The sequence below is a fragment of the Siphateles boraxobius genome, unplaced genomic scaffold (assembly GCF_051911475.1).
Source record: "Siphateles boraxobius isolate OS27281-9 unplaced genomic scaffold, OSU_SipBor_1 8, whole genome shotgun sequence".
In the NCBI taxonomy this organism is placed as follows: Eukaryota; Metazoa; Chordata; class Actinopteri; order Cypriniformes; family Leuciscidae; genus Siphateles; species Siphateles boraxobius.
The window spans coordinates 27534865-27549799 of record NW_027509208.1 but is presented as its reverse complement, the minus strand read 5'-3'; the positions used below and the strand labels follow the sequence as shown (position 1 = coordinate 27549799).

The window sequence follows — 14935 nt, the reverse complement described above, 5'->3', positions numbered from 1 at the left end:
ACAGGAATCAGCACTTTACCGGAAGTTCCACAGCCCTGATCTCGTCAGCATAACAGGGTGATTCAAATTTAAATATCCTAATCCAATCAGCCAGACTCTTCACCGACTGGGACAGTGGCTCCGAGAGCCATTAGAACAAAAAGGTGAGAGTTTCAGTAATCTGCCCGACTGTATCACCCATCTTAATGGCCAGGAAGTGCATACAGACAAAAGCTAATGTCCGACACCTGAATTGCTTGACTTACAATAGAGAGATCAACACTGGCAATGAATCTCTTACTGATAATTACGATATCATCATTTATACTTCAAATGCTAAATTCAGTCTACTTAACTTTCTCAGTTTATATACTATTGTATTGGAACCTAAAAACATTTAATAAATTTGTAACACTACATTTCCCCCTTTGAGAGCTCTAAAAACTCACATTATATACAAATTTAAACACTTAAAAGTTAATTCTTGTAACTTGTGATCGTTACAGGCACATAACGTGTGTTCTGTGTTTGCCTTTCTGCAATTGCATGCTGACACAGAAACAAAAATGCAATTTTAGGGTCCGTGACATTCTTACGGGTAATAGTCTTTTCTGGTAGGAACTGTGATTTTCTCGTGAGAGGCGTGATTCATATGTTGAATGAAACACTTGATACTGTGTGTGGACACATAGTACGCATTCGGTTTTTCCCGGGGCTCCTCACTGGTTCCGTGTCCTAACCTATCCCTGTAGGTGGGGAACAACTTCACAGTGTGACATTAGTCCAGGTTTTTCCTTCCCTGACACAATCCTGCAGCTGCTGTAATCAACATCACTTGTGCTTCATGCCACATAGGCTCTAATGGCCTGTTTCTGAATTACTTTCAATTACTTGAGCTGAACCGTCAACAAACAACTCAAATTCTGAATTCTCTATGGGAGTTTCTTTTACTTCCCTCGAAGGTGTGTATGTAAGCGTAACGCAATCATGAGTCATTTCTCCTTCATCCCCTAACAAATTCTCAGTCATTGCAGACATCATACATGAGGATGGGTTCTTGACTGGTGCTTGCTGTAAAACAATGTTCGGGGCTGTGGGGGTAGTTAACCAATTTCCCCAATGGGAGGAGGGGACAGAAGTTTCTTTTGTTTCATTCATCAGTGTGGACACTGCATGAAGGCATTTTACATTTACAGTGTGACCTAACACCATTACTGATGAAGGGCCTGTGCTGTAGCATAACATTTAAGGCTGTGAGTCTACTTAACTTAGTGTTCCCCAAAGGAAGGGTGAGACCGTCACTTTCATTTTGTTCTATTAAAAAAAAATAAGTCTTTCATCTTTGTTGTAAGTTACTGGGGAAATTAAGCACTCACAGCCCAAATGGTTAACACATCAACAAGCTGCCCAACGAGTTTAATGACGAGGGGACGGGCTGCTTCAGAGTAGCAAGCAGACTGAGTAGGAGCTGAGCAACCTTGTTAACTTCTCTAAAGTTCTTTTTGTTTTTCCGACACTCTTTTCCCCAATGTCCATGTTTACCACAGTAATGACAACTACTGCCCTCTCTCTTAGGACATTTGCGTTTCTGTTGATTCTCTGTGTTGACCTTAAAGGAAGCTGCTGCAATTTTTACTCTTGCCTTGACATCAGAATCTCTTTCCCAAGTAGCTAACCTGTCTAGGTTACTTTGCAGGGTTCTAGTGGACCATGTGAAGTCTAAGAAAGGCAATGCTTTTCTATGTTCTGGCAAAAGACCATCAAACCATGTGTGAACTAGGGGACCATTATCTTCTAGCACCTTCTCTGAAGTGTCAGCTATACCACTGTATTCTTCTGCTGACTGACAAAATCTTTGAGTGTACTCATTAACATTTCCACCCTTCTTCTGTAAACAACTAGTGATCTTCGACCAGTCCATGTTCGGTCCAACAATGTTCTTCAACGTTTTCAGAACTCCCTCTCTCAGTTTATCTTTTCTGGCATGTTGTAGTTCAGAAGTAACAGCATACTCAAAACTGTTGAATTCAGATTCAGTTAGAATTTGTGACATCAGCTGTGTGACTTCTGCCAACGACATGTCGTAAAGACGCATTTTACTGATCAATGCCCTTCTAAATTCAGAAAAATCTGTGCGTACTGAAGGTAAGCTTTGGGATAGTCTTTCTATGTCAAATCGTTCGTTGTTCCGAAAGTTTCCATCTGGAAACTCAGTCAGAAAGTTCTTTCTTTGTTGAGATCTTTGTTGAGCTTGAGGTTTTCAAGATTCCGTCTGGAACTCAGTCAGAAAGTTCTTTCTTTGTTGAGATCTTTTGTTGATTCAATCTGGATTCTGGTGAGTAGCTCTATCCGGGTCACGGCACCATCTGTTGGAAACAAACCTTGTTCTTCTTAAGTATAGAAAAACTCAGAAGCGAAGACCAGGAGACCCAAGTCTAACTCAATATCTAAAAACACAGTGTTTTATCCTTCCAAAGGGGGAGGGATTTACATAAAAGGGGGGGAGGCAATCTGAACAAAGCATGTAAATGTGAAGTACAGGAATCAGCACTTTATCCGAAGTTCCACAGCCCTGATCTCGTCAGCATAAAAGGCTGATTCAAATGTAAATATCCTAATCCAATCAGCCAGACTCTTCAACGACTGGGACAGTGGCTCCGAGAGCCAGAACAAAATAAAAGGTGAGAGTTTCAGTAATCTGCCTGACTGTATCACCCATCTTAATGGCCAGGAAGTGCATACAGACAAAAGCTAATGTCCGACACCTGAATTGCTTGACTTACAATAGAGAGATCAGGACTGGCAATGAATCTCTTACTGATAATTCTGATATCATCATTTATACTTCAAATGCTAAATTCAGTCTACTAAACTTTCTCAGTGTATATACTATTGTATTGGAACCTAAAAACATTTAATAAATTTGTAACACTACAGTGTCAATGTAATTTGTTTGAATTTTTATCATAAAATGGACACTATTTTAAAGCTGAGACTTTGTTTCATGAATCATGTAAGAAGTAACAAAACTCTAAAAAAAAGTAAAATAAAAAAAAGTAAAAAAAAAAAGTAACAAAATTCTCTGCGATTATTGAATGTGAGGAGTGCCAGGATGTAATCAGCCTTGGTCATTGACTTTTTAAAAAGTCAGTTGATAGCTGATGGTGAAAATTAGTTTTATCAGCCAATACCAATTATTGGCTGATACATCGGTGCATCCCTGGATGTTTAATTTATCTAACACACTTGATTCAACTCATCACCTCATTAGTAGAAACTGCAAGACTTGAGTTGGGTGTGACGGATTAGGGAGACCTTCCAAAATGTGTAGTGGTGGATGGGTCCCAGGGACAGGTTTGAGATGTCATGTTGTGATCTACTATTTAAATGTATTTTTATTATATTGGCTTGTCCCCACTTATCTTAAAAGGAGAAATGTTTTAAAAATCTAGTTTAAAATGCATTTGGCAAGTTCTCTATTCAAGTTCACGTATTTGACTTTTTCATTTCGTGTGTCTGTGTGTGTGCGCGCGTGTGTGTGTGCGCGTGTGTGTGTGCGCGCGTGTGTGTGTGTGCGCGCGTGTGTGTGTGCGCGTGTGTGTGCGCGTGTGTGTGTGTGTGTGTGTGTGTGTGTGTGTGTGTGTGTGTGTGTGTGTGATATTTTTCAGTATTCATTAAACCATTTTGGTGGAGACTTGAATTATAAGTAAAAGACTATTGCACATTACATAATAACTTTATTTAAGAATATGTCTCTCTCTCTCTCAGGTCGTGTGCAGCTGACCTATTTCTGTAGCTGGAGTGATGTAGAGGAGTCATGTGACCCTAACGCCTTCTCGAAGATGTACTGCGCACCAGGTCAGCTTGTCTTAACATTATAGACACATTCTGTACTGTTTTTGTGCTCTTTCTTTAAATGCATTGAATGTCATCTTTCTTTGAGTTCACCATCCACCACAATCAATTATGGAGTTTTATAAAAAAAAAAAATATTTAAATGGGTGGTATAATGCCCTTTTAACAAGATGTAAAATAAGTCTTTGATGTCCCCAGAGTCTGAATGTGAAGTGTTGGATCAAAATACCACACTTATACTTTTATATAGCATGTTAAAATTGTCACTTTTTGAGGGTGAGCAAAAACACATAGTTTTTGTGTCTGTCCGTTTAAATTCAAATGAGCTGCTGCTACCGGCACAGGGGGCAGAGCTTCAACCGCTTGTGTCCTTTTACCTCACAGGCATGCACAAAAAATTTCAAAAACTTTTAGCCTTTTATGTTCAAACCGGAGTCAAACAAAGATGGAGAGACTCAAGAAGTGACAACATTTAGAAAGCAACAGCACATTTCTGAATGGTTAGTTGATGATTCTAGGTAGCTTTTGTGTAGTTGTCTTCTAGTCATTGATTAGCATATTCTGTCATTATAATCTATAAATCGCGTTCCCGGGTGGGGTTTATGTAATTTTTTGGGTTAGTGATGTCACTAACCTGGGAGGAAAGTGGTGTAGTCCCTACCAGCCGTTTGTTGTAGTCCTTAAAAAGCAATTCTTTAAAAAGAATCTCCCTTTGCTTTGAACTTTGAGCGTTGTAACTTTGCAGATGTAGTTTATGCTCAAACAGCAACATTACACACTAACTAAAGTTAGAAGATTGATGAAGCAACACTCATAGTAGAATTAGACTGACTAATAAGAGGTGAAGACAGTCAACGCATCTGCTAGGCAAGAGAAATCACATCTTTCACCAAACGCAACATCCTTTGTTTTGCAGCCCCATCCCACTTGTTTAGACCACCAAAACAAATAACTGATCTGATTTACACCACCGAAAAGTGCGGGTGATGTAAATTCTCAGTGCCCACAGAGGACAAATTCTTGCTTCTCTTCCCCCTGCAAATGAAAAGGCGGAGAATAAAAATACTGCAAGACCACAAACCAAGATTGGAAAGAATTAGAAGCAACTTAAGGATCATATCCTAACTTCCGGTCACATGTTAGAGCCACCAGCAAAACTACAGTCGGAATGATCTCGGTAGCTGACTCCAATGGTTCAAAGGGAGGATGTTAAACCCTCTAAGACTATAGAGGATTCTCAAGAAGGAACATGATGAAGACTGAAAGATCTCATTCATCTCGTCCTACACATGAAATGAGAGAAGCGAAAGCCTCCCTAAAAAACACCCCCAATTGGTACATGTCCGGCAGTAAAAAGATCTTGAAGGAACTCTAGTATTGAACCAGCTGGGCAGTGAACTGGGTCCAAGTTGCAGATTCCTACACAAGGACACAAACAAACGGCACTTGAAAGCATACAGCTTTCTGGTAGAAGGAGCTCTTGTATTAAAAATGGTCTCTGTAATCTTAAGCCATTCGGACGGGACTAGTTTAACATGGAGAGGTGGGGTAAAATAATTACTACCAGAGTTTCTCAGTGATTTTATCCCGTCCGAATGTGCCATCTCAGTAATTACGGACAGTAAAAAGGTCCGGAAAAATTACCTCAGGCAATACTAATCCTGTGCGAATAGACCCGCTGTAAATATGCATTGTACAGGGTTCGTACGGGTGCTTGAAATCCTTGAAAATGCTTGAATTTTGATGTTGTGTTTTCAAGGTTTGAAAAGTGCTTAAATTTTGGATAAAATGCTTGAAAATGCTTGAAATTGTAACTGTTCTCTCACAACAAATACCTATCTGACTGAATAGTTGGTTTATTAAATGGAGATATAAAATGTAGCCCTTCAGATACAGAGCGATTTGTGCTACGCTGGCCAGAGAAAAAGTAGGCAGAGTTTTCATTTTGATTTCCGCGCTTGTTTGGATGGCCCGTTTCTATTGGCCGTGCGGGTAATCGTCACAGAGCGCAGCGCCAAAAGTTGAACTACTTTTAACTTTGACCGCGGCGTGCGCTCGAGCTCGCCAATGTTGCACTCCGCTTTGGTCGACTGGGGCTGTTTACACCTGGCCACTTCATGCGTTTTCTCAAATTGGATAGCTATCTGATTTATCAAAAGGATTCCATTTACACCTGGTCACATAAATGTGTTGTCGCAAAACGGATATAAATCCAATCTTCAATTCCCGCGTTATATGCAGATTTAATGGAGTTCACGTCACCGAAAGCAACAGATATGAGCTGCATTTTATAGATCATCAGCTAAAATCAAAATCAAAGACCGCAATAAGAGAGAGCGGCAACAGCAGTGGTAAGATCATTTCGTTTCTTTACTTTTAATGATGATGATTGTGTGTTAAGCATCTGCGACTTACTAGTTTGATTTGCAATAATTTGCTCATTGGCTTGATGAATAGATGCTCAGCTTCTCATCTGCAGTAATGCGTGTTGCATTTTTTTAGCATTTTTGGGAAGAGTAAAATTTACATATGTGGTTTCACCAACCAAATGCATTTACACTTGTCCAGTTTCGTCTGGAATGCGGCCCAGACCTCCCTGTGGTTTGAGCGATCGGATTCAAATCCGTCTCGAATGCGTTTCGGAGGGCATTTACACCGGGTCTTTTCACGATCGGATAGCTATCAGATCACAGAAAATGCATGAATTGGTCAGGTGTGATGATTACCACAGCCAGTGACTGAAAGTACTTGGTGTGATAATCAGCGTGGGAATTATACCGCGGCCACGCGGCCATGGCCGCCGTTGCCCTACACTTTGGCCTTCATGCCCCGTGAAAAAAAATCATCGTACGGCCTCAGTGGCCTGTGTGCCCTGGCCCTGTCCAAGTTCCATGTATAAAGCGCCAATGCGTCAATGTAATCATTATGAGCGCTGTATACTGATGTGCTGTGTTTTCAATTCATACTGTTGTGAACTTCTTCTTCTCACGTGTAGAAAAGATAGAGTTGCAGACCAGGAGATTGTTGAGGTATAAGTTCTTTATTTCGTCGCTGTAGTCATCTCAATCAAGTCTAACTAAGGCAGTATACATTTAGTTCATATACCCTTTCAGGAGGAGGAGTTACATAAAGGTGGAAACAAAAGCATGCAAATGAGGCATCTGGGTTAAGGATGTGCCCTAGACTGAGAGTGTTACCAATCCTAATCCAATCAGCATAACAGTGTAATGTAAATATCCTAATCCAATCAGCCAGACTCTTCACCGATACCTTCACATTATCTTAATGGCCAGGCAGTGCATAAAGACAAAAGGTGATAGTCTCAGTGCTCTGACCAATTTAACTTACAATAGAGAGCTGGACAGACAGGAACAGGCAGGTTTGTGACATCATTTACCTTAGATACAAAATTCACACTAATAAACTTTCTCAGTTTCTATGCTATTGTATTGGAAGCTCAATTATACATTTAAAATAAAATTTGTAATCCTACAATACCAGCAGCCTGAGGGCGCTCTACTGAACATTATAGTCCATATTTGAAACGCATGAAGAAGAGCGTTCGACAATGCAGGAAATCCCAAATCCCCGTCCATAAAGAGAGCTAACAGATCGCTGTAACATGCAGATTATGTCGTTTTGAAGACAATAAACATTTTTGCAATGATATTTGACTTACCTGTGTTCTTCGAGCCATGTCAGGCATTTTCATAATAATATATGTATAATGTTATGCTATTCGATAGACTTTATCATCGTTGCATTATACATAAAATATTATATTGTCTGATTTTTTTTTTATCTGAAGCCAAATCAGATCACAGAAGGTTATTTAGAACACTCGACTTAAGTTATAAAGTTTGGAGCACAAACATGGTTTTAATCTCATAAATTGTCGTGTATTGATGGTGTGCTAAGCTAATAAATAAAGTCATATGACATGATCTTGAAAAACATTTACCTAAATACAGAGTTTTAGACATATCATCTTCAGATTTTAAGTATAACATGGTCAGACATGTGGCTTTAGCTGCTGTGCATTTCTAGATTTATACAATGCCAACTTCAATTTTATTTTCATGAAGATGTTTCATAAAAACAATTATCATAACTTTTTTTTTTAAATCTATTTATAACTATTTTTTCCTTATGACAATAATTAATTATACATTTACAATAAACTACCAGGTGTCAGCTTTCAAATGAGATCATACTTGTGCTTTTAGTACAAAGGGTTCATGAACTGTATCTGTTTCAGTTCCCTTTCGAGAGGTCTCTCCTATTGCGTAAATAGCTTACGCTATGGGAAAACTCCTTTTCTCGAGAATATTGAAGTCTTTATGTAAAACGCATTGCAGCTGCACAGCTGACAGCAATGAACGAAGGCAGCTCGGTCATTGGCTGTGCTGCGGCAACTTGCTCGAACCAATGACGGGGCGACTCTGAATGCGCGACCAATGAGCGCGCTTCGCGCCCGCGCGCGTCAGAGCCCGCCAAGATGGGCGTGGCCAAGAGCTATATATTGGGCGCCCCGTCATGAGAGTTCTTTAGATTTAATCTCCTTCAGCGAACACCTTCTTCGCTGGATCCTCCGGATTATTGAAGCTTCGCCGTCGAAAAGCATACCAGCGGGATTTGCTACGAGGACGTCGGCACCTTCAGCCGCCTTCTAACGCGATCCTACTGAGCCATCCGGCGTACTGCTCACGCAAGTATTTACATCTGTTCGCTCTGCGACACTTGTAAAAGAGCAAATTTTCCAAGGCGTTGTTTCAAATGCCTTCCTGCGCGTCGTGCAGAGACCTTCTCCCGGACGGGGATCGTCACATCATCTGCGCTCGCTGCCTGGGCCGGGACCACGCAGAAGCTGCTTTGACCAAGGGCGGATGCCCCGAATGTGACGACCTGGGTCTCTCCGCACTGCGGGCTCGCCTCGCCGCTTTCGCCGTGAGCGAGCCCATCGCCGCCATCCCTCTGTTCGAGCCGCGCACTAAGAAAAAGCGCCGCTCACAGAGGCTTCCTGAACCTGAGCTCAGTGACGTCACGCCGAGCCAGTCTCCGCGTGCTTCACCGCCGCTCTTGCCTTCCCCACCGCCGGTTCAGTTCACCCAGCCGGACCCACACCCCTCTAGCAGAGCGGTGGGCCTTGTGACTTTCGGCGCGTCCGAGGACGACGGGGGAATGGATGACAGCTTGTCAATCGACGCTGCATCGGACGACTGGCCGGGCTCCACTCTCGACCCCGCCCCGTCGACGCTAGCTAGCGCGAGCGGGGGCTCCACCATGGATAGCGAGATTATCCGTGTTCTCTCTAAGGCCGTGGAAGACCTCGGGCTCGATTGGTCTTCTCCCGAAGAACCAACCCGGAGCCGACTGGATGAGTGGTTTCTGCAGGGGCGCCAGCAGGCCCCTCGGCAAAGGCCTTCTGCCTTCTTCCCGGAAGTTCACGACGAACTCACCAAGTCGTGGAAAGCCCCCCACTCTGCGCGCCTAAAGCCTTCTTTTTCTTCCTCGCTCTCCTCTGTGGACGGCGCGAAGGAAAGAGGCTACGAGGGAACACCGCCCCTCGAGGAGGCCGTGGCCAATCATCTCTGCCCGCCCTCCACCACCGGATGGAAAGCCAAAGCTTCCCACCCCTCGAAGCCCTGCCGCACTACTTCAGCTCTCGCCGGTCGCGCCTACGCCGCCGCCGGCCAAGCTGCATCAGCGCTTCACTCTATGGCGGTACTTCAAGTGTTCCAAGCCAAGCTTCTCCGCTCTATGGACGAGTCTGGCCCCGAACCCGAAGCCTTTAAGGACCTACGCAGCGCGACTGACATAGCCCTGCGAGCCACGAAGGCCACCGCCCAGTCTATCGGCCGTGCCATGGCTAATTTGACTGTTCTCGAGCGCCATCTGTGGTTGACTCTGACTGAGATGAAGGACGCGGATAAGGCGCCATTTCTCGACGCGCCTATCTCCACCAGCGGGCTGTTTGGACCGGCGGTTAAGGGTTTCGCCGAACGCTTCACTGAGGCCCAGAATGCTTCACAAGCTATGCGGCATTTCCTGCCCAAGCGCTCCAGCTCATCGCAGAGCAGACAGAGGCCGCCGCAGCCGCAGCGGGCTAGAACAGCCCCCACCGCCTCTCAGCCCGCGCCTCAGGCTGACGCTCGACGCCGCTCGCGCTCTCACAACCGCAAGCCGCCTTCTGAGCGACGGGGTCCTCGTCCCAAGATTGTGCTGAACCCCGAGCCTCGAAAGCCGTCCTAGCCACAAGAATGAAAAGAGAGAGTGCGTGTCTCGCAAAAGCCGGACCACTCTCTCTGCAAAAGCTCAAGCATTACCCAGTCCCCTTACAGGCGGCTGGATATGTTCATACAGCAGTCAATGGGCCAGTCACAGAGCTCGCTCACCTGCAAACAAACGCCGTTTTTACGGCGACGCACAGAAAACACAAAAAGAGTCTTTTTCTGTCTGTGTCACTAAGGGTTCACATGTCCACAAAGTGTGCATTCCCAGATACTGTCAAAACAGTGCCAAATTCATTCCCAGCTCAAGCTGCGCACCCCATGAATGTAGATCACGTGCCTACGGTCATGTACGCACCACTACACACAAGCACTGTTCACACAGTTATAAATTCATCCCCAGTAAAAGCGGGAAACATTATAAAAGTGACGCGTGTGCCTACCACTGTTTATGCACCCCCAATTATAAACACTGTCCTTACAGTGTCAAACACAACCCCAGCCCAGGCTGCGAGTTTTACAGACACAGCGCGCGCTGCTGTAATCACACACGCGCCCATTCACTCAGCTGCTCAGCGCGCGCCCGCGCCTCTGAGAGCTATGAGCTCAGGCGATTCGCTGGCCGGGTCCCTGCGTCACAGCGGCCCGCCCCTAGCCTGTATTCAGCCCATATCTGTACACGCAGCGGCATGGGAAAATATTCCAGATATGCCGAAATGGGTATTGAATATAGTAAAGCACGGATACTCGCTCCAGTTCGCTCGCAGACCACCATGTTTTACGACTGTGGTCGAGACGAAAGTGAGAAAAGAGTGCTCACATGTTCTACGCACCGAGGTGCGCAAACTAATAGAAAAGGGCGCTGTGGAAACTGTTCCCCCCTCTCTGAGCGAGGCAGGTTTTTACAGCCGCTATTTTCTCGTCCCGAAAAAGGATGGCGGTCTCCGCCCCATCCTAGATCTCAGACACCTGAACAAAGCACTAATGATTCGCTCGTTCAGAATGTTAACAACCAAGCATATCCTCGCGCAAGTACGCCCAGGAGATTGGTTTCTCTCAGTGGATCTGAAAGATGCTTACTTTCACATTCCAATAGCGCCTCATCACAGGCCGTTTCTGAGATTCGCTTTCGAGGGACAGTCGTACCAGTACACAGTACTTCCGTTCGGCCTGTCCCTGGCTCCCCGTACATTCACGAAATGTATGGATGCAGCACTTTCCCCCCTAAGGCGAAGGGGAGTGCGAATACTGAATTATCTCGACGATTGGCTGATTCTAGCACAATCAGAGAGTCAGTTAATAACACACAGATCTTGGATTATCAGCCATTTAGAATGCCTGGGTCTAAGAATCAATTTTGCAAAAAGCATACTATCTCCCAGCCAGAGGATTTCTTTCCTGGGAATAGTTCTAGACTCGATGCAAATGACAGCACATCTCTGATCAGAGCGCGCGCTCACCATCCGGCGCCTTGCAACATCATTCAGGGCGGGCGCGCTCGCCCCCGTCAAGCGGTTTCAGAGGATGCTCGGTCTCATGGCCTCAGCATCGGCCGTACTCCAGCTAGGATTGTTGCATATGCGCCCTCTCCAACGCTGGCTCAAGAGCCGCGTCCCTACTCACGCGTGGCGTTCGGGCCACCTTTTAATCAGAGCGAACCACGGCTGTATAAAAGCCCTGACACACTGGAAAGCCGCCGACTGGTACCAGTCAGGCGTGAGTCTGGGTGTGAACACAAGGAGAAAGATGATAACGACAGATGCCTCCAAAATAGGTTGGGGGGCCCTTTACGAGGGCAGGCCTGTCTCTGGCTTTTGGTCAAACCCGGAGAAGCGCCTACACATAAACTGTCTGGAAATGAAAGCGGTCGCTTTGGCTCTCAGAGCCCTGCTCCCACAGCTGAGAAACGAACACGTCTTGGTCCGAACGGACAACATGATGGTAGTATCGTACATAAATCGCCAGGGTGGACTCAGGTCGAGCTCCATGCATTCAATGGCCAGGAGACTCATTTTATGGTCCCAGCACAACTTGCGCTCGCTGAGAGCAGCGCATGTGCCAGGTGCCCTGAACCAGGGGGCGGACATGCTATCCAGAGACAAAATTCTCCCAGGAGAATGGGCTCTCAACCCGCTGACGATTCACTGGTTATGGAAAACCTTTGGCAAAGCGGAGATCGACCTCTTCGCCTCCAAGGAGAACGCGCACTGCCCTCTTTTCTTCACGAAAAGCATGGATGCGCTCGCCCAGAGCTGGCCGAGCCGTCCCTTATATGCCTTTCCCCCGATCGCGATGCTACCGTAGGTCATCAGTCGGGTCAGAGAGGAGGAAAACGCAGTGCTGCTGATAGCCCCACTCTGGAAGAACCAAACATGGTTTCCAGATCTGATGCAAATGCAATCTGCACCACGGCCGATTCCACTGAGGCCAGACCTCCTCAGTCAGGCCAACGGGATGATATTTCATCCCCGCCCCGATCTGTGGGCCCTTCATGCATGGCCCCTCAACGGGTTCCCAGGAACCTCACGAGCGGAGCACTAAAAACCATCGCTGAGGCGCGGGCGCCCTCCACGAGACGCTTATATGCCCAGAAATGGAAAGTGTTCAGTGTCTGGTGTAATGCCAAGGGCCTGAACCCTGAAACATGCGAGATTACGAACGTACTCGCTTTTATACAAGGGCTTCTGGAGGCGGGCCGCGCCCCCTCCACGCTCAAAGTATATGTGGCGGCCATCACAGCATCACACGACCATGTAATGGAACGTCCATTGGGAAGAAACTACCTAATTATTCGTTTCCTAAGGGGCGCTAGGAGGATGAACCCTTCACGCCCCCCCTCAGTGCCGATCTGGGACCTAGCTACTGTCCTAGACGCTCTTAAAGGGCCTCCGTTCGAACCACTCCGAACCGTGCACCTTAAACAGCTCTCGCTCAAGACTGCGCTCTTGCTGGCACTCGCCTCGGTCAAGAGACTGGGCGACCTGCACGCGCTTTCGACAAGCGCTGCCTGCCCAGAATTCGGACCTAACGACTGCAGGGTCGTCCTTAGACCGAAACATGGGTATATTCCTAAAGTGCTCACCACTCACTTCAGAGCACAGGTTATCTCCCTAACTGCGCTATCGTCCCCAGCAGACGAACACAACGCTAATCTACTCTGCCCCGTTAGGGCTCTCAGAGTGTATTTGGAGCGTTCTGCCCTATTCAGACAGACAGAACAACTGTTTGTATGCTTTGGCGGCCGTACGAAAGGTTCCGCCGTTTCAAAGCAGAGAATCTCTCACTGGATAGTTGAAGCTATAGCGCTGGCTTATGAAGCCAAGGGACTTCAATGCCCCTGGGGAGTCAAAGCACACTCCACCAGGAGTGTGGCTTCTTCCTGGGCATGGTCGAGCGGGATACCGATCGAGGATATTTGTGCGGCGGCAGGCTGGGCCTCACCGTCCACATTTATCAGGTTCTACAACCTACAGGTCCCGACACTGCATTCCAATGTACTATCAGCATGATGCTAGTTGAACTACGAGTTCGTATCTAGATTATGTATGTGCTTGTGTCACACTGAGCGCCTTCTAGCCGCTCTGTATTCTTTCCCACATATAAAGCTCGCCTCTGCCGGCTAGTTGGATGATAACTTTGCTTTTTTAGCTCAGGCACCTGCCTCTGGCTATCATAAGGCGAAGTTCAGCACGCACGGCGTTTTGCATGGTGTTCCCATAGCGTAAGCTACTTACGCAATAGGAGAGACCTCTCGAAAGGGAACGACTCGGTTACTAACGTAACCTCGGTTCCCTGAGAGGAGGGAACGAGTATTGCGTAAGCTGCCGTGCTTGTGCTTGGTTAGTTCGCTTCAGTCGTTTTAACCTAAAGAACTCTCATGACAGGGCGCCCAATATATAGCTCTTGGCCACGCCCATCTTGGCGGGCTCTGACGCGCGCGGGCGCGAAGCGCGCTCATTGGTCGCGCATTCAGAGTCGCCCCGTCATTGGTTCGAGCAAGTTGCCGCAGCACAGCCAATGACCGAGCTGCCTTCGTTCATTGCTGTCAGCTGTGCAGCTGCAATGCGTTTTACATAAAGACTTCAATATTCTCGAGAAAAGGAGTTTTCCCATAGCGTAAGCTACTTACGCAATACTCGTTCCCTCCTCTCAGGGAACCGAGGTTACGTTAGTAACCGAGTCGTTTGGGTTTGCCATTTCTGGGTATTTTTCAAAAGTGGGGTTGCAGCTTAACAGGTTGTAGTTGGAAACAGAGATCTATCTGTCTGTCTGTCTGTCTGTCTGTCTGTCTATTCTTTCTTTTTACTTTTCTTTCTGTTTTAAAGTAATCTTTCTTTCTTTCTAACTAATTTATCTTTATTTCTAACTAATCTATCTTTTTATTTCTTTCTATTTTTTCTTTTCTTTCAAACTGATATTTTTTCTAATCCATCTTTTTTCTTTCTTTCTAACTATTCTTTCTTTTTTCCTAACATTTCTTTGTTTTTCTTTCTTTCTTTCTTTTCCAACTATTCTTTCTTTTTTACTTTTCTTCCTTTCTAACTATTCTTTTTTTACTTTTCTTTTTTTAACTTTACATTTCTTTCTTTTTTCAAACTAGTCTTTTTTTCTAACTAATCTTTCTTTTTTACTTTCCTTCCTTTCTAACCATTCTTTCTTTCTTTCTAACTATTCTTTCTTTTTTACTTTTCTTCCTTTCTAACCATTCTTTCTTTTTTACTTGTCTTTATTTTTTTAAACTAATCTTACTTTTTTCTAACTAATCTATCTTTCTTTGTTTCTTTCTAACTAATCTATCTCTTTCTTTCTTTCTAACTAATCTATCTTTCTTTCTAACTGATCTATCTTTCTAACTAATCCATTTTTCTTTC

At 45.3% G+C, this 14935-nt stretch overlaps 1 protein-coding gene across 4 annotated transcripts in view; it reads left to right on the top strand.

Moving 5' to 3' along the window:
- Positions 1 to 14935, top strand: part of rps6kc1 (ribosomal protein S6 kinase polypeptide 1) — an 89860-nt gene that overhangs the window by 59917 nt on the left and 15008 nt on the right. For all 4 annotated transcript variants that reach the window (XR_013199944.1, XM_077220226.1, XM_077220227.1 and 1 more), the window contains one exon: positions 3748 to 3837. Coding sequence is in view for 3 of the 4 variants with exons in the window: in XM_077220226.1 (XP_077076341.1) it covers positions 3748 to 3837 (90 nt within the window). In the remaining variant the exon portion in view is untranslated. The remainder of the gene's footprint in view (positions 1 to 3747; positions 3838 to 14935) is intronic.